Raw genomic sequence first — 18,416 nt, 5'->3', positions numbered from 1 at the left:
GCCAGTAATTCTGCTATGGCTCCAGTTTTTCTCATTGTATGTTCCTGTAATCATGATTCATCATAGGGGAGTTGAGACACATCCAAGGAAGTAATACACAATGTGGGTTGCGCTTCAGTCCTGAGAAGACCCATTGTTGGTTAGCTGGACGTAAAGCAATGTATCGAACGAAAAAATCCCTCTCTCTCTTTCCTCTCCCTCCCTCCCTCTCTTCAAGTTCTATATTTTTGTCTCTTTCTTTCTCTCTCTCTCTCTTTGTTTCTCTTTCTCTCTCTCTCTCTCTCTCTCTCTCTCTCTCTCTCTCTCTCTCTCTCTCTCTCTCTCTCTCTCTCTCTCTCTCTCTCACTCCATCTCTCTCTCTGCATCCCATTCCAAAAATTCAACACACACATGGGGCTATGGTGTACACACAGATAGTAATGGTTCAACACACACATACAAGAGTACATTACTTGTAGAGCAATGGTTCATCAATTCAACACATAGTCATGGTTCAACGCACACATAGAACAATGGTTCAACACTCAGAGTCATGGTTTAACACTTACACAAAGTCATGGTTCAACACACAGAGCGTCATGGCTCAAAAGAGGCAGATATAGTCAAAACTCAATCATGTACACGATCTGACGACCGAACAGTGCATTTAGCAAAAAAATGGATGCTTAAATAATAACAGAGCAATGTTGTTGGTTATGTAACACATGTGTGTTCAATAAAAAGCGACCACATTCACATATTACTGAGTAAACTATGGCGCTATGACCGATTTAGTTAGTTAATTGGTGTTTAACGTCGTTTTTAACCGCGAAGGTCATGTCGCGACGGAGGGAAGGGGGGAGATGGGATAGAGCCACTTGTCAATTGTTTCTTGTTCACAAAAGCACTTGTCAAAAAGTTGCTCCAGGGGCTTGCAACGTAGTGCAATATATTACCTTACTGGGAGAATGCAAGTTTCCAGTACAAAGGACTTAACATTTCTTACATACTGCTTGACTAAAAGTATACAAACATTGACTATATTCTATAAAAGAAACACTTAACAAGGGTAAAAGGAGAAACAGAATCCGTTAGTCGCCTCTTACGACATGCTGGTTAGCATCGGGTAAATTCTTTCTCGTCCCAACCAATATGGGACACCCCCTAACCCGCGGGGGGTTATGACCGATTGAATAGTCTGGTTTAAAAGAGGCAGATAAAGTCAACAACCAATCATGTACACGATCTGCCGACTGAACAGTGTATTTAGCAAAAGGATGGATGATAACATCAATAACACAGCAATGTTGATGGTTATATATCTGTTAGGAAACGCTACAGTTGTTGAATTTTGGTTTAGTTCCGTTTGTTGCACATAGTTGACCTATTTGTACTTTACGGGAAAGTACCAGTATTATATTTTGTAAATATGATATTTATAGTTAGACGAGAATGCTGTATAACTTTCCAGATCTGTCGAGACAGGTAGTGTGCCACGCTGTTTCGAGTCTGAGTTTCGGGTCGATAGCGTCGGCCCGCGCGGTACTTTTGATCTTTTATTTTAGGAGCGGAAGTATTCTAGTAAGAGGAACAATCCGACTATCTGTAGATGTGTCTTGTTCGGTCTAGAATATTCTCGAATTGAGTGTTTGCTATATAAACCAGTGCGATTTTTAAGTTTCATGCTTCTACTTTGAGTTCTACTACGATGTGCAGTTGTATGTATGGAATGCTGAAAAAATCCTCGAACTCAATTTGACGAGTTGTTTTCTGCTGCTGCGAAGACGGGCGACGTAGAATAAATAACACACAACTATACGGCATTTGAGAATTGTGGCAATTTCAAGTGTCGTGTAACAATATCACATGTGTGTTCAATTAACGCGACCAAATTCACATATTACTGAGTAAACTATGGGCCAAATGGCGCTATGACCGATTGAGTAGTCTGGTTTAAAAGAGGCAGATATAGTCAAAACCCAATTATGTACACGATCTGACGACTGAACAGCGCATTTGGCGAAAGAATGGATGATAAAATCAATAACAGAGCAATGTTGTTAGTTGTATAACACATGTGTGATCAATAAACGCGACAAAATTCACAATACATATTACCGAGTAAACTAAAGCGCTATAACCGATCGGTTGTCTGGTTAAAAAGAGGCCGATATAGCCAAAACACAATCATGTACACGATCTGACGACTGAATAGTGCATTTAGCGAAAGAATGGATGATAACATCTATAACAGAGCAATGCTGTTGGGTATATAACACATGTGTGTTCAATAAACGCGACCAAATTCATATATTACTGAGTAAACTACAGGGCCGGACGAGAGGGGGGGGGGGGGGGGCTTTAGCCCCCCACCCAGCCCCCCCCCAAAAAAAAAAAAGAGAGAGAGAGAGAGAGAGAGAGAGAGAGTGAGAGAGAGAGAGAGAGAGAGAGAGCTTAATAATAATAATATTGCAAAACGTGTCTTCGGGATTGGAGACTGGAAGTTGAGAACATTAGAGAGAGAGAGAGAGAGAGAGAGAGAGAGAGAGAGAGAGAGAGAGAGAGAGAGAGAGAGAGAGAGAGAGAGAGAGCTTAATAATAATAATATTGCAAAAAGTGTCTTCGGGATTGGGCACTGGAAGTTGAGAACATTAGAGGGCAAGGATATGATGGTTTCTGCCAACATGGCTGGAACATTCAAGAGAGTCCAGGCCCGCATTCTGCAAGAAAACGATAAAGCTCTCTACGTGCATTGCGCAAGCCATTGTTTGAGTTTGTGTATTGTCAAAGCATGCAGGGCCAGTCCATTCAAACGATTCTGGCCCATTGTTGACCTTAGGTAGTTAATATGTTAAATTTCTGGTGGTGCTATTTCATTATTTAAATGACTTTTTTGTGCAAGAATAGGATAATTTTTCATGTATAAATGTTAACATTTCTTCACCTTATGGGGGCTTTGCCCACATACCCCCACGGGGGCTTCGCCCCTCGACCCACCGGGGGCCTTCTGCGGACCCGGACCCCCGCTTCAACATTTTAGCCCCCCCCTCCCCCTAAAAACGTACTGGTCCGGCCCTGAACTAAGGCGCTATGACTGATTGAGTAGTCTGGTTCTAAATAGGCAGATATATAGTCAACATCCAATCATGTACACGATCTGACGACTGAATAGTGCATTTAACGAACAAGAATGGATGATAAAATCTATAACAGAGCAATGTTGTTGGTTATATAACACATGTGTGTTCAATAAACGCGACAAAATTCACATATTACTGAGTAAACTGAGGCGCTATGACCGATTCAGTAGTCAGGTTCAAAATAAATAGATATGGTCAACACCCAATCATGTACACGATCAGACGACCGAACAATTCATTTAGAAAAACAATGGATGATTAAATGAATAACAGAGCAATTTTGTTTGTTATATAACACATGTGTGTTCAATAAACGCGACCAAATTCTCATAATACAGAGTAAACTAAGGCCCTATGACCGATTGAGTAGTCTGGTTTAAAAGAGGCAGATATAGTCAACACCCATCATTTACACGAAAGTAACAATGTAAACCTACACTTTGCGTTTCGACTTTCTGTTTTCGGTTGAAATCTTTTGGACTATCAACCGCCACTCACGTTGCCAGATGGAACCTTCCAATTCAAAACTCCTGTCTCTCGCAGCATTCACTTCTGGCTTCTTGGGGACGGTATGATTCTGAAAATGTGTTTCAAAAAACTGCAACAGCTCTGCCTCCTCTTCATCTGACCACTTTCTCCTCTGGCTCATATCTTTGCCATGATGGCCTTTCTGAGATCTGTGTGAGTCTTCGTTTGATGAGAAGGTTGACTTTCTGTCAGTGGATGTTGTAGCGTGCCAGTCAGTGGATTCGTCAGTGGCTGCTGTTGTTGGAGTGGTGGTCCTCTGCTGATCAGAAACTCTGATGATATCTGCACAGAAAAAAAAGACATTGAAATGACAAAGGTATTGACCACTTTAAAAAGTACATTACATGTATAGCACTAATGCTGTAATGCAGACTGACGACTTGTTGGGCAACCGCAACACGGTGGCCTTGTGATAAGGCGTCCGCCCGGTGAGCGGGATGTCGTGGGTTCGAACCCCGGCCGGGTCATACTTAAGACTTTAAAATTGGCAATCTAGTGGCTCCTCCGCCTGGCGTCTGGCATTATGGGATTAGTGCTTGGATTGGTTGGTCCGGTGTCAGAATAATGTGACTGGGTGCGACTTCTGTCTTGTGTGTGGCGCACGTTAACTGTCAAAGCAGCACCGCCCTGAAATAACCCATTCGTGGTGGACTGGGCGTTAAGCAAACAAACAAACAAAAACTTGTTGGGCACTTGTCATTTGCTACGTCACCGCAGCCGAAGTTTATACGAGTACGATCGCTATTCTAATATGTACCATACACATATCATTTGTCATTGTTATGGATTGAAACTTCACATAACGCCAGGGCATGCCATAAAGTTACCGAACATATACAATGTAGCTATGTATACTGTATGTATGTATGAACAATTGTGGTCGGGCGCGGTCGGACGCGTCGAACACGGCCGCTGTTAGGACCATGTTTAGTTAACTCCAGGCTTACTCAGGCCTTTTTTGTACAGAAGGAGTGGTGTCTCGTTTGTGTGCCCTATTCTTACCCTGGTTTCTTCACTGTGTATTGGTGAGATCTTTCCATGATTTTGTGCTGGGTTTTATTATGAATAGCGTATGCATTTAGAAGACGCTGTCTCTGTGAACCGGTGTACATAGTGATTATTTCACCAAGACATCTGTTGATGTGAGATGAACCGCAACACGGTGGCCCAGTGGTTAAGGCGTTCGCCTCGTGAGCGGAAGGTCGTGGGCTCGTCCCCCAGCGGAGTCATACTTAAGACGTTTTACAAATTGGCAATCTAGTAGCTACCGGCTTGCCTGACGTCTGGCATTATGGGGTTAGTGATAGGACTGGTGTCAGTATACTGTGACTGGGTGAGACATGAAGCCTGTGAGGTGACTTCTGTATTGAGTGTGGTACACGTTAAATGTCTAAGTAGCACCACCCGTCGATGATCCTCGTTGATTGAGCATGTGTGAGATGTGTGTGTATATAATCAAGATTTGATATGTACAACTGCAACACACCATTGTCAACGAACTTACCTTCCATTGGTATCTCCTCCAGGTTTTTGCCTTTGAATTTTGACGTCAGATTGCTATCCTGAATTAGAAGCAGCTTCGTCAGATGCACTTTCTCGACCAAGCCACTCATCTGTTGGTAGTAACTGTTGTGCACAGCTTCGGTGTGGCCAAGGTGCTTTAGCAACCATGCCTTCTGATGAGGCTGAAGGTTGAACATCTGTGTGTGAAACAGGAAAATAACCCATAATGTATAAATGCATTCTCAAGTGTATCTATTATTTTCCAGTTTAACTGGACAGATGATGAGAACTATAATGTGTTAAAAAGCAGAAACAGCATATTATAATGAAACAAAATTGAATTCTCAGAATTCTGCAATCATGTTAAAACGAAAATAGTCACTGGTGGTCTGCAATTGATATGATATTGTGAGTTTTAAAATACAAATGTAATTACATTAGACATTTTCCGTCGTGTGCACCAAGTTTAAAGAATTTTGTTTTTATCAAATTGTTATATGTTGTGTCATTAAAACTACCAATCAGTGAAAACACAAGAAGCTAGGAAGCCAACCTGAGTGAGTGTTGCACAATATTTCCTCATGGTGCGACTGTTGATCTTCACTGACGACTCAACCTTGGCATCCGTGCATGCTTTTGTAAGCGCCGTATATGTGCTTCTTGGTCCCTGGCCTAAAACACGAGTAGAAAGACAGGGGTCAGGTTGGGAGAAAAAGACCATGGGTCTATTGACCCTTTTAATTAAATGTAAATGGGTCATTTTCAGACAAAATGGCCCGTTAGACAGTATCCCTTTAACAACTTAAAAATTGAAAGAAAGGTTGCCCTCAGTATCGACAGACTCAATGTCAATATTGAGGAGAAGTTGTGAGTGACAAGGTATTTGACTGTATCTTATTATTTGAAAAAATATTGTGTATATCAATGAAGATACCCTAAAGTATAACCCACGGGCAACTCGACTAAAAAGCGTCTGCTAATAGCCAACAAATCAGTTTTTATAATCACGCACTAAGTCATTATTGTACCTATATAGAGGGATGCATTGTCGCTAAACATATCTCAGATCATAATGTATAACTAAACTCAAAGCTACTTTCCCTACGTTAAACTCTCTCCTATCACCCCCAGACTAGTGCTATCCAACTCTAAACTAAATATATATAATAATGTTTCACGGCCGAAAGAAGTTTAAATATTTAAAACTATGCTTTTAACGGCCATTTCAGCATGAAAAAAACAATCGTTCTTCATACTGACTGTACAGGGAGAGAACTCCGCACAAAGACCATTAAAACAATTAAGTCTCCACGAACAAGAGCTTCATACGATCGGGACTGCTCTGTGTTGCCACCTTTGAGATGTCTTCCTGGGGTGTATAACATCCTGGGGTGTATAACACTTCTTTGGGATAACTAGGGCAAGGGTATAGCTTTAATTTAGGTCAGCTGAGCAATATACATCATCCATTCTGCTCAAATCGGCCGTAAACAAGGCAAAATGGCCCCGTAGACAGTATCCCTTTAACATATTTGGGCTGACTAGCTTTCTTGCCCCGCTTTTCCTTAACATTTGACACTGACCTGTACTTGCAAACAGGAAAATGTTGGCTTTTGGAATGCTAGCTTTTTTTCGGTTTCTTTCCCCAGCAAGGTGGTCCAAGGCTTTCTTGGCATCACTGGGGATGATCACTGGGACTGGCTGCGCATTCTGATTGACGACACATGAGAAAAATGTAAGACAAAGTGGTCATCAAGTTCAAAACGGTCTATACACAGTATATATATATTCTAAACAAATTGAACGCATGCAACAAATGTGTAGTTCAGATATTCGTTGCTATTTAAATTATTGCAGGAAATGTCCAGATTTACATTTCTGTATCAACTTGGTTTTACCGATCTCGGATGGGGACATTTTCCCAACACTAAAATCTTAGGGAATCAACCTAATTTGAACATAGTCAAACCATGCTGGAAGGGATCTATTCATATTTTTCTCCAGTTTTAAACTCCTTCGGCTAACTTCAATACCTTGCCAACAACTGTTATAATGTCTTGGTTGGCAAGCAGTTCCTGCTCCATGGCGGTGAGATCAGACGCAAGGGATTTGTCGATTTCCTTGAGTCCGGTTTGGCGATGAGTATAGTTGTGGAGCCTGAAAATAAAATAGAAAGGCAGTCATAAAATTGTGTCAATGATATGAAGCACAATGACGATTGCAAGAAACAGGGCCCGATTTGTTGTCGACGGATTAACGGATTAACGGATTAAAATCAGGGATCTAAGTGCACCTCGATTACATGCAAACATTTTCAATGTTTTGTCCATGGAACTTGTATGAGCGGATTAAACCCTAACATGAGAAATAATGCAACTCTTCAATAGCAAAACTTCCATTAATACATTTTCAATATGATATTCTTCTTCGAGTAAGAAAATTAACAGCTATTGTGTTTTCAGCGTAGCAATAGGGTCTGATATTTAGACTCGAACAAGTATAATGCGACTCCGGACCCTATTGCTACGCTGAAAACACAATAGCGATTATATAGCTGTTCTGACCTTGATTTGTTGTTCCAAAACTTATAAAATGACCGGTTTTTTTCGATGCTTTCATCAAGGTGTAGCAGACGCCCGGCGATTCTTATGCGCATTAGTTTCGCGCAGACTAAAAAATTTCGATAGTGAAAAACAGCTGTTGAAGCAGTGCGAGAACTAGTTCATTCGAGAGTAGTTCATTTGTATGCAACAAAAAGAAGTTTGAGTGTTTTAATTTTGAACAAAGCTTTTTATGAAGAAGACCAAAACATAACATCAACGGAAAAATAGAAACAACTAGGAAGAACTAGGACGCGACAAGGGGAGGAGGAGAGATAATTGGAACAGCTAATCCGAACAACGCGAGCAAAACCCACGTGCGCCAGCGAAGTTTTGGGGTGAATGGTATTTTATACTTGACTCGTCCTGAAGCGAATTTTTCAACCTCGGCACGGTTATAAACATGAATTCTAGTACAATGGGTCGATCATCAATACCGTCTTCAGAGGGGAAGTGGGGTATTCAGTGTGAATTTGGTTACGAGGTAAAAAAAAAAAATAAAAAAAAAGCCGAATGCAAAAGTTTGTCTCACTCTCAGTCGGCAACTCAGTGAGCTCACACAACAAAAACGGATGTTCCATAAAATATGTTGTAACCCCCTGTTTGAACTATATCTTTTGACTTTGGGCATTTTGTGGTGTTTAGGGACAGTAAATAATTGATTTAGTCCTCTTTCATGGGGAAGTTAGCAGAAAAGGGTATGCTATCGACATCTGTAAAGCTGAAAAACATTGCCGAGTACATTTCAAATTGTCAGTGTATGCTGTTGTCGATTGAAACATCGTGTGGTATTGATGGGTAAACCGAAACCACGCGTCTTTGTTTTTGCGAATATGCTTTTGGATATCCGCAAAAAATGACGCAACTTTCGTACCAGTATGCTTTGATAATCGCCGAACACGGAGGTGTGAGACCATCCAATCCCAGCCCCCGAATTCCCCAACGTGTCTATCAGAACAGCTATATAGATTGATAAATAATTCATATGTGGATTACATCTCTAGTATACCATATGTCCATTAATTCTGCTTATCATTTTATTAGTCATACATAAAAACAATCGGGGTCACATTGTATGTGTGTATGTATTTATGTGTGTATGTATGTATGTATGTATGTATGTATGTATGTATGTATGTATGTATGTATGTATATGTGTGTGTACGTTGGTATGTATGAATGTAAATCAACTTCCCAAAACAGTCAGGCTGTAAACTTACGAGATGCTGTCTAGCTCAAATGAGCGTCTCTTGTTGAAAAGAATCAACCGTGCCTGGACAAGGACAGCAAGCTTGGCAAATGTCCATTCGCCTCCATCCCCTTCTTTGTTGTAGCGCTCAAGTTCACCACGAAGGTATAAGGTTAGCTTCTCAATGGTTTCTGGGTTTGGAACATCTTGTGATACCGTGAGGTTTCTTGTGGTCAATATGTTCTTTGCTTTTCTGGATACTCTTCGGGAGTACTCCTTTTCAAAAAGCTTACTTAAGTTTGTCACTTCTTGTAATGCTTCCTGTGGTGCACCTTTCTTGACGAGCATTGCCCATTTGATGTCCAGCAGTCTTTGAATTTCAAACTCCAGTTTGATAGGATTTGAAGGAGCTTTGGCTTCTTCAAAGTCCTCGTTGTCTGGTTGGGCTAGGTGTATGCAGCATTTGACAATACTGTCAAAGAATGAGGGAGTTAGAAATTCCGACATTGTCATGCTGGTTTCACCAGTTTCACTCCTCAATTTGAGGAGAAGTCGCGCAACAAGTCTCATGTAGTTGCGAGCGTACTTTTCACGTTGAAGCTTGTTGGACACCAGTGAGTCGTACCAATGGTGACCAAGTTCCTGAATTAAAGGGTCCTCTTCAATTACAGTTTTGACCTCCCCTTCGCGCAATTTAACCATTATATCTCTCATGGTGTTTGACGCTGGGTTCAGTCTCCCATCAGTCCTTTTGCTCTGAATCAATACCTCACTTTGTCGGCACTTTTCCCCAGAGCACGTCTCAACATGTCTCTTCAAATTGGAGAGAGCATACCACTCTCTACAACAGGGACAGGGTCCAAAATCAGCTACGTTGAAGGAGAACTTTGGACGTCTGTTCAGCAGCAGTTCTCCCTTTCCTTTTTGGACGACTCCTCGATTGTGAAGATCATCACCAAGTTTGCGGATGTGATCTAGTTGTTTTGAATTTTTCAAAATCGGCTTCACATCAGGGTTCTGCGAATGTACACGTTGGATGTGCTTTCGAATCTCATGCACAAGTTTCTCACAAAAGAAACATGCGTGTCGAGAGTTTCTTGACCTGACATTTTCTGCTATTATTTTGCGTATGAATATTTGTGAATTGTCCTCTGCTCTAAGCGTGGCACTCTCCGGAAGATCTTCGAATGTCCAATCTGCACACATCATGAAAACCAATCTCAATGTATTTCATATCAACAAGTTGAGATGTTGGGACAATACAGGTTTTTTTTGCGAGGATAAACTTGGGCCAATATGCAGACAATTCCCATGCCAAGTATTTCAAGCTACAATTGTTAAACAATAGTTTTGCTATGATTGCAAGCTATAAGTTTCGGTGTTTTGAGTCGCAGACATCTGTTGGATTTTAGTCAAATATTGTTTTACATTTATCAATCTATCAATCAATATGAAGCTTATATCGCGCGTATTCCGTGGGTACAGTTCTAAGCGCAGGGATTTTTTTATTTTTATTTTTTATTTTATTTTTATTTTATGCAATTTATATCGCGCACATATTCAAGGCGCAGGGATTTATTTATGCCGTGTGAGATGGAATCAATAAAAATGCAACTGTGTTTGTTTTCCATGTTTCTCGTTTTCTACCCTCGTAGACTCATGGGTTACTCAAGCAGGACTTGGCATGTTTGTATTTACACAAACTTTATAGGTTCTGAATAAAGTCAGCAGTACTTGACTGAAGATTGTATTGCATTAGCTTGGTGAGACTTATCGAGATACAGTGCAAAAGAAAACCTTTAAATTCAATATGAAAAACATAACAAATCGTTATTAAAACAATCCACTCCAGTCCGTATAAACAGAGGCTAAGAACAAAGTATTTAATGAAAGGGTGTACCTTTAAATATATTACAACAAAGCATACAAAAATGCTTTTAAAAGGAAGTAATCGATAGCCATACAGAGAATGTTAAAACTTACCTGTCACTGTTGGTTCTTTCAGGGGATATATATTTGAACTGTAGTTTGTGTCTGCAAAATAAAGACTGGTGGTTAGAATAACACCCTGGCTATCACACAATACTTCATGGAGGTTTAATCTAAATCAATAAAAATCAATTTTAATGTTGAGTTAAACTGTTCGGTTGTAAGCGCTTTAAGGTCATTGCGCATTCTAAATATATGCTATTATTATTATCACAATTCAAAATATATACCGAGAACATATTCCACAGAATGTTTTCCATGAAGAGGTCCGTGATTAATATGAGAGGAAATACACATAATACATTAGCCAATCACACCAGCTTTTCTCAGAATATATTTTCCAGTCTTGTTATCGTATTTTGACGAGAACATGTATTTTGCACATACGTTCATACAACTTGAAGCATAGGCATGTATTTGTCAGTTTAAATGTTTTAACCTTATTATCTGATTAGTAAAAATTCAGGAAATTCAGGATGCCACGAATAGCATTGGCAACAAAATATTCCACACACAACTTTCATGATCTACAGCAAAGTTCACCGCTTAGCAGACAGCCGTCCAGTTTCCAAATACTGTACTTTTACTGACCTTCTGTGTGATGTGGAGACAGCGGTTCGTCAGTATGCGTTGGAGGGACATCAGCTGCTTTATTTGTCAACTGCGAGGTTGAAACTGCACCTTTCAAAAAGCAAACATAAGATATATTTTCGTTTCTCTTTTGTGTTAATCTCAAGTTAATTCTCTCGGTAAGTGATCGCACAACGCTTATCATGTGAATGTTGGTGTGAAAAGATCGAAAATTACCAAACATAGATAACTGATATGTGAATATTGTGCGTGTACTTTCCCACATAGAAGATGGTGATGTTTAAAATCATGCCAAATACATGTGACAGTGGTGAGAATTCACGCATTTTGGTACAAGGTGCATTAGATGGACATTTGATATTTTCTTTAATTCTCGACACCAACAATTATCAAAATCCAGAGTAAAGCTGTAGACAAACACGCATAGAGATCCCGCCTCTCCTCCAGGAAGAGCAGGGGTATACAAATGTTGGATTAGGGGCAACAGGGTGGAACAAAAGTTGGTTTCGTTGTTGTTTTAAAGCTAGATTTTCAAAGAAATCTGTTTATTTCCCCAAGAATAAAAGAAAAGACTTAGCGTCGGCAAAAAAAGAGAGGTTGGTCGGGTTACCATATTAAAACCTCTTTTGTTTTTGCCTACAAGGAAAACATCTTACCATCAAGGTTGTCACAATCGCTTTCAGTTTCACTGTCACCTCCTGAAAATAAAACATTTTAATGATTTAATCAAAGTACAAAAATATAAGAAACGGAATCACAGATTGTTAGTATTCGTAGAACTACTCCGTATAAGGCTAAAGTCGTCATTTTTTTTCATAAATAGCTAATCAACAATGAAGGCATCATTGTTTTAAATTATAAAGTAGAATTATATTAAATTAGTCTCGATACCTCACATGTTTGTTAAAAAGACGGCAGGGAGAGGGTCTAAAAAGCCAACTGAAATAAATGTTAACATAAATGACGTGATATGTATGTCACTGATAGGTGACCTCATTTTAATGTCGTTGGCCCACATATTGTAATCCAAAATAGCTGCTTTAATGTTAGCGTTGGTTAATTGGAATTACAAACATCAGTCTGTTGGTAGAATCACTTTGCACATGGATGAGAATTGATTTTTTAAAGAAGAAATTTGCATTAGTTATTTAATACAACGAATTTTGTTTTATACTATGTGAAACCATTTTATCTCTTTTGTGCAAAATTGGTACAAATATGTCCCCCGAAATCTGCGTATGCTGCCTGAATGGTGGGGTAAAAACGGTCATACACGTAAAAATCCACTCGTGCTAAAAACGTGAGTAAACGTGGGAGTCTAAGCCCATGAACAAATAATAAGAAAACAAAACAGTACACTAATATGCACTGGATGTATGAATATATATTTATATATATATGTATACCATGACCTCCCTTCTTTCAGGCGTGCTCGGTACACACGCGCTTATCGGTACATCAGTCTACATGATTGTTCTCTGGACAAGCTGTTAGATGCATTTTGCGAGTATTTCTAGCTCTTCTGCGGTGCAGTATGCCTTATAGACGATGAAGGTGTCCAAGATCTCAGGAGATGCATGTGTAACCACTAGGTATTCAGTCAAATCCGTGTAAGAGGCTTTCAACTGACGGGGACAACCAAGCCACCATTATGCACCGACTTGACATAGATCAACAGACGTACGTGCCTTTAGAATAAGGTATGTGCAGAGGTCCCTCATCTGAACAGACAACTAAAGCTTGATGTTTCCGTCACACGTTGTCTTTTAGATCTTCGTGGTATATACAGGTTACGACACTCGTGAATTTGTATATGGCTTGTATTTCAGTCAAGACCCACGGGAATATCAAAGGAACTCACTCACCAGAGGCTCGTGATATAGCTTACCATCTTCTTCTGATTTGGAGAGACAAAAATCTGGATCGCATGGATTACTGAGTTCCTCATCCTCCGACGCCAAAGGCTGACTCAGACGTGTCTTCTTTCTAGGTCTCATTTGACGATCATTTCCTGAAGGAGATAAACACAATTATTTTACAAAACAGTACTCTAACAATATTGTACACCTTCACAAATATCATTATTCACAACCAACAACTGGCTGAATGTGACACTAGTTACTGCTGAAGAAGTTGTTATGTATTGTGTGTTGCTCTCTCTCTGTCTATCTGTCTCTCTCTCTGAAAGGATTACTGGTATTTGTCAGATTTGAAAACAATAAATCCCGCATGCACACACCTGATATTTGACGCAAAATGAGACGGCTTCTGGACTATGCAATATCTTCCTCCCTCCCTATCCTCTCTCTCTCTCTCTCTCTCTCTCTCTCTCTCTCTCTCTCTCTCTCTTCTCCCTTCCCTTCCTTATCCCTCTTTCTCTCATTCCCTCCCTCCCTTCCCTCTCTCGCTGCCCTCTTTATATCTCTCTCATCTCTCTCTCCCCCCCCCCCTCTCTCTCTCTCTCTCTCTCTCTCTCTCTCTCTCTCTCTCTCTCTCTCTCTCTCTCTCTCTCCCTTCCTGTCCGTCTCTCGTTCCCTCCAAACTGTGCAAACACTTTTAAATAACTTACCCTCTTCTTCCGATTCGGAGGGACACATTTCTAAATCGCATGGATTACTGGGTTCCTCATTCTCCAACGTTAAAGGATGAATCTGATGTATCATCTGTCTCGATCTCACTTGACGATCCTTTCCTGAAGGAGATACACCCAACTATTTAACAATGCAGTATTTACGATCTAACAGTATTGTATACCTTCATAGGTATCGTAATTCAAAAGCAACAACTAGTGTACACCTTCTGCCTTTGTTACAGGCACTAACACATCTTCCCATTGTTTTTCATAAGGAAAGAGTCTTTTACGTTTCATACACTTACAAGCAAAAATTAAATAACAGCAGGGGGGATTTGAACCCCTCCCTTCTATCCCTCTACTCCTCACCATGACTGTTATAGGTGACTTTTCTGGACTCTTCTTAGGCGTTAAAGCCAACTTGTATGCATTTGGCGCATTCTGAATATAAGCTGTTATTAATATTAAAATTCAAAACATATACCGAGAACCTATTCAGCAATGGTTTTTTTTAAATGAAGCGTTCCGTGATTGATATGAGAGGATGAACACACCATATTTTAACTAATCTTGAATCACACCAGCTTTTCTCACAATATATTCTCAAATCTTGTTATTGTGTTTTGACGAGTACATGTATTTTACATACGTCCATACAATTAAAAGATAGAAGCATAGGCATGTATATGTCAGTTTAAATGCTTTAACCTTATTTTGTATTACTAAAAAATCAAGAAATGTATCCGGATGCCACATTACAAACACAACTTTAATGATCTACACCGACACCGCTAAGCAGACAATAATCATTCAGTTTCCAAATACTTTTACGGACCTTCTGTGTGATGTGGAGACTGCGGTTCGTCACAATGCGTTGGAGGGACATCAGCTGCTTTATTTGTCAACTGCGAGGTTGAAACTGCACCTTTCAAAAAGCAAACATAAGATTTAATTTCGCTTATCTTTTGTGTTAATCTAAAGTGAACTCCCTCGGTAAAAGCGGGAGGAGAGAGAGAGGGGGGAGAGAGAGAGAGAGAGGGGAGAGAGAGAGACTCAAGACTCAGACTCAGAACTTTATTACAAAAGGATAAAGGTTTTAGGCAAAGCCTATTCTTCCAACCTGTCCTTTATACAACACATAAAGACAGACGCACATTACAAATATAAATTCAATCATATAAAATACAGAAATACATTGTACAGAATGCAACACAATGTGCATTTAAGGAATTACATAAGGAGAACTAAAAAAATTACAAAATTACATTGACATAGTTATACCTTTCATTTGGGATTTGGGAATAAGTTGCTCCGATCAGCTACACATCCGTTAACATTAGTACAAAATGTTTAACAAAATAACAATCGAACAAGACATTTCATTCACGAATGATGTGTGAACGTGACTGTCTCTTAAACATTTTCACTGAAGTTGCATTTCTTATCTGTTGGGGTAAGGAGTTCCAGAGAAACGCTCCTGAGAAGGCTAAGCTCGATTTGTAGAGGTCTATGCGAGGTATAGGAGGGATGATTTTTTGGGACCCATATCTTTTTGTGGCATGTTTGAAATGTGATTGCAAATATTTAGGACAGTCGTCATTTAGAATTGTATACATGAACACAGCCTTGTTTAACGTCAACTGATCTTTCAAGGGGAGGAAATTCAAGAGCTTTAGTTTATCATCCGTAGACCTATTCAAATCATGCAGAATAAGTTTTGCAGCTCGGCGATGCAGGGAATTGAGTCTTTTTAAATGAACATCGCTGCAGTTATCCCAAAGTGTCGATGCGAAGTTTATATGAGGCATTATGTGGGCGTAATAGAACATTTTGAGTGCTGCAGAATCAGCGTAATGCCTTAATTTAGATAACAGGTACAATTTTTTTGATACTAGTTTGCAAATATTACTCAAATGAGTTTGCCATTTCAACTCTTGAGAGAGAGAGAGACTGAGAGAGGGAGGGGGAGAAAGGGAGAGGGAGGAAGCGGGGGATGAGAGACTGAGAGAGGGAGAGAGATAGGAGGGAGGTAGAGAGATAGAGAGACTGATGTGGGGTGAAGGAGACACAGGGAGGAAAGGAGAGAGGAGAGAATGCGCGGGGTAGGAGAGAGAGAGAGAGAGAGAGAGAGAGAGAGAGAGAGAGAGAGAGAGAGAGAGACAGAGAGAGAGACAGAGAGAGAGACAGAGAGAGAGAGAGAGAGACGGAGAGAGAGAGAGAGAGAGAGAGAGAGAGAGAGAGAGAGAGAGAGAGAGAGAGAGAGAGAGAGAGAGAGGAAGTGAGAGAGAAATCAAGATATAGAGAGGGGGACGAAGAGAGTGAGAGGGTGGGGAGGAGAGACAGCGAGGAACACAGTAGCCAATTAGAAGCCACGCACCTCAGACACGTGCCATGACGTGTACACACGGCGCACAGGCGGCCGGCGCCGGGTGGATCAAAGAGATTATAAGCCGCACCCGGCTTTAACAATACTTGGATTAACGATTGGAGTGGTTGTAGTGGACACGTCTGATCCCTTTGCTGACAAACGTAGCCGCACATGTTTGGGTTGAAGCTGCATTGTCCAGGTATTAACGATCCCTGATCGCCTGCAGAATAGTACTATGCAACTATTCTACTACGTATAATAATGTTTCACGACAGAACAAGTTTCAAACATCGGAATTTAAAGGCTGATTCAGCAAAAGATAGAAGGCACTATGCTGCATGACTGAAAGAAGGATAACTGAGATTGATATTCAAAGCCGGGGTTCAATGAACAGTGTGTGTGGTGAACCAAAAATTAAAACCTACTAACAAAGATGGATATGCTGAACCAACAAGCAGTGCATTTGTAGTGGGCATGTTTGTAATCAACATTGTTTTCCCAAAGTACAAAATTGGGGCCTGTTATGCAACTTTTGAGGATTTAGAACAAGAGAACTTGAAATTACATAACAACATTGAAACAACACTCGGACGTGTCTTACTCTTGCCGTACTGGACAATCGTCCAGTTTGCAAAGACTTTTACAGATTGGAAAAGACCCCTTCAAATGTCCAAGACTTAAAAGACCTTTTCAAACCCTGTTATATAACTTACCTTCTTCCGATTTGGAGAGACACAATTCTGGATCGCATGAATTACTATGTTCCTCATCCTCCAACGCTAAAGGTGGAATCAGACGAATCTTCTTTTTATGTCTCACTTGACGATCATTTCCTGAAGCAGATAAACCCAATTACTTAACAATGCAGGATACAAATAAATTCATCCGAAGAATTTCTCATTATTTTAAGAACAAACTGCATGCTTGTGCAACAAAGTACTTTAAAACATGACAGTTTGCATCTCTCTTTGTACACAAGTTACACATGGAAATAAAATTATGGTATATATTTGGTGTGGTAATAATAGAACTAGTAACTGTCTGACAGTGGTAACAGGTCTACGCACTTGTCTGAAAAGAGAGGGTGTAACAATATACATCATAAACTTAGTTTGCCAACAACTAGGAAACCTACCCAGGGCTGCCTGCAGAATTTGAAGACCTCTGCTTGGAGGCAAGCGTGCAAGAAAGCACGGTGCAGAACGTTTTCCTGACATGATCACTGAAGACAAAAAAGCATGATTTTAAAACTGATGTTTCTTTCTCACATTATACTGACTCCAAAACATTAACAAACCACAGCAATAATATACTACATTATAAGGCCACTCACTGCCACACAAGTGAATATATATTTATTGATGTGATATAGTGTATCTACATTATACTACGTGTGGCTCTCCGGGCGGCATTTAAAACTATCTTCTCCCAAACCGCCGAAGGCAGTTGGTTGAATCATTTTTTCTTCAGATTTTAAGATTTTATTAAACTAAAATTGTTTACAAATGATAAGACATTTTATACACAACACACAATATACATACTAACAGAATAAATACATGAACATAACTAAAGAACCCCCCTAGCTAGTCACTCAAACTGGTCGGCCCAGTGTCCTTATACTGTGAATCAATGAAACATGAAGCCTGTGCTGCGACTTCTGTCTTGAGTGTGGCGCATGTTAAATTTTTAAGCCGTAACGTATATATATATATGGCTCAGCCGGCGCAGACGAAAAACACCAAACAAAACAAAGAAATTGCTTGCTGGCTGATCACTCGTGATCATCTCCCCATACAGATCTCAACAGCACACGCCTCTTTAAGAGACCATAATTTTATTGATAGAGGAAACAAGTTTGTTTACGACCGCGCATAAGCCTCTGACCCCCCGCGATACCATAGGGAAACCAGTCGATCATTGTGAGGCGCTTTGTACGCAACTCCTTGATGTGGCA

At 40.1% G+C, this 18,416-nt stretch overlaps 1 protein-coding gene across 2 annotated transcripts; it reads right to left on the bottom strand.

The window, feature by feature from the left end:
• Nucleotides 1-2,421: 2,421 nt before the first annotated feature.
• On the bottom strand, nucleotides 2,422-17,689 carry LOC138960109 (uncharacterized). Of its 2 annotated transcripts, none has more exons than XM_070331854.1 (14): nucleotides 17,595-17,689; nucleotides 17,173-17,292; nucleotides 14,927-15,016; nucleotides 14,089-14,211; nucleotides 13,408-13,530; nucleotides 12,176-12,217; nucleotides 11,520-11,609; nucleotides 10,923-10,973; nucleotides 8,971-10,135; nucleotides 7,184-7,307; nucleotides 6,734-6,860; nucleotides 5,704-5,822; nucleotides 5,152-5,347; nucleotides 2,422-3,929 (listed from the first exon to the last, which is right to left on the bottom strand). In XM_070331854.1, exons 1-14 carry the CDS (start codon nucleotides 17,674-17,676, stop codon nucleotides 3,553-3,555), a joined length of 2,829 nt encoding a protein of 942 aa, XP_070187955.1. In that variant the 5' UTR covers nucleotides 17,677-17,689; the 3' UTR covers nucleotides 2,422-3,552. The 2 variants fall into 2 exon arrangements, with proteins under 2 accessions (XP_070187955.1, XP_070187956.1); XM_070331855.1 differs by lacking the exon at nucleotides 17,595-17,689 and adding an exon at nucleotides 16,469-16,679 and having other exon boundaries at nucleotides 17,173-17,293.
• Between the last annotated feature and the right edge of the window lie 727 nt (nucleotides 17,690-18,416).

This window comes from Littorina saxatilis, linkage group LG2, assembly GCF_037325665.1.
Source record: "Littorina saxatilis isolate snail1 linkage group LG2, US_GU_Lsax_2.0, whole genome shotgun sequence".
NCBI classification, from domain to species: Eukaryota; Metazoa; Mollusca; class Gastropoda; order Littorinimorpha; family Littorinidae; genus Littorina; species Littorina saxatilis.
Note: the sequence above shows the minus strand (reverse complement) of the source record. Positions and strands in the feature narration are given on the sequence as shown.

What these genes read in the sequence shown, in the direction of transcription:
- LOC138960109 (XM_070331854.1), bottom strand. Translation starts at nt 17,676, where the DNA reads ATGTCAGGAAAACGTTCTGCACCGTGCTTTCTTGCACGCTTGCCTCCA. An exon ending in CGATTGTGACAACCTTGATG is followed by an intron (nt 11,610 to 12,175) that starts GTAAGATGTTTT and finishes GCTTTTTGAAAG; the next exon opens with GTGCAGTTTCAACCTCGCAG. An exon ending in GGAGGAGATACCAATGGAAG is followed by an intron (nt 3,930 to 5,151) that starts GTAAGTTCGTTG and finishes TTTTCTGTGCAG; the next exon opens with ATATCATCAGAGTTTCTGAT.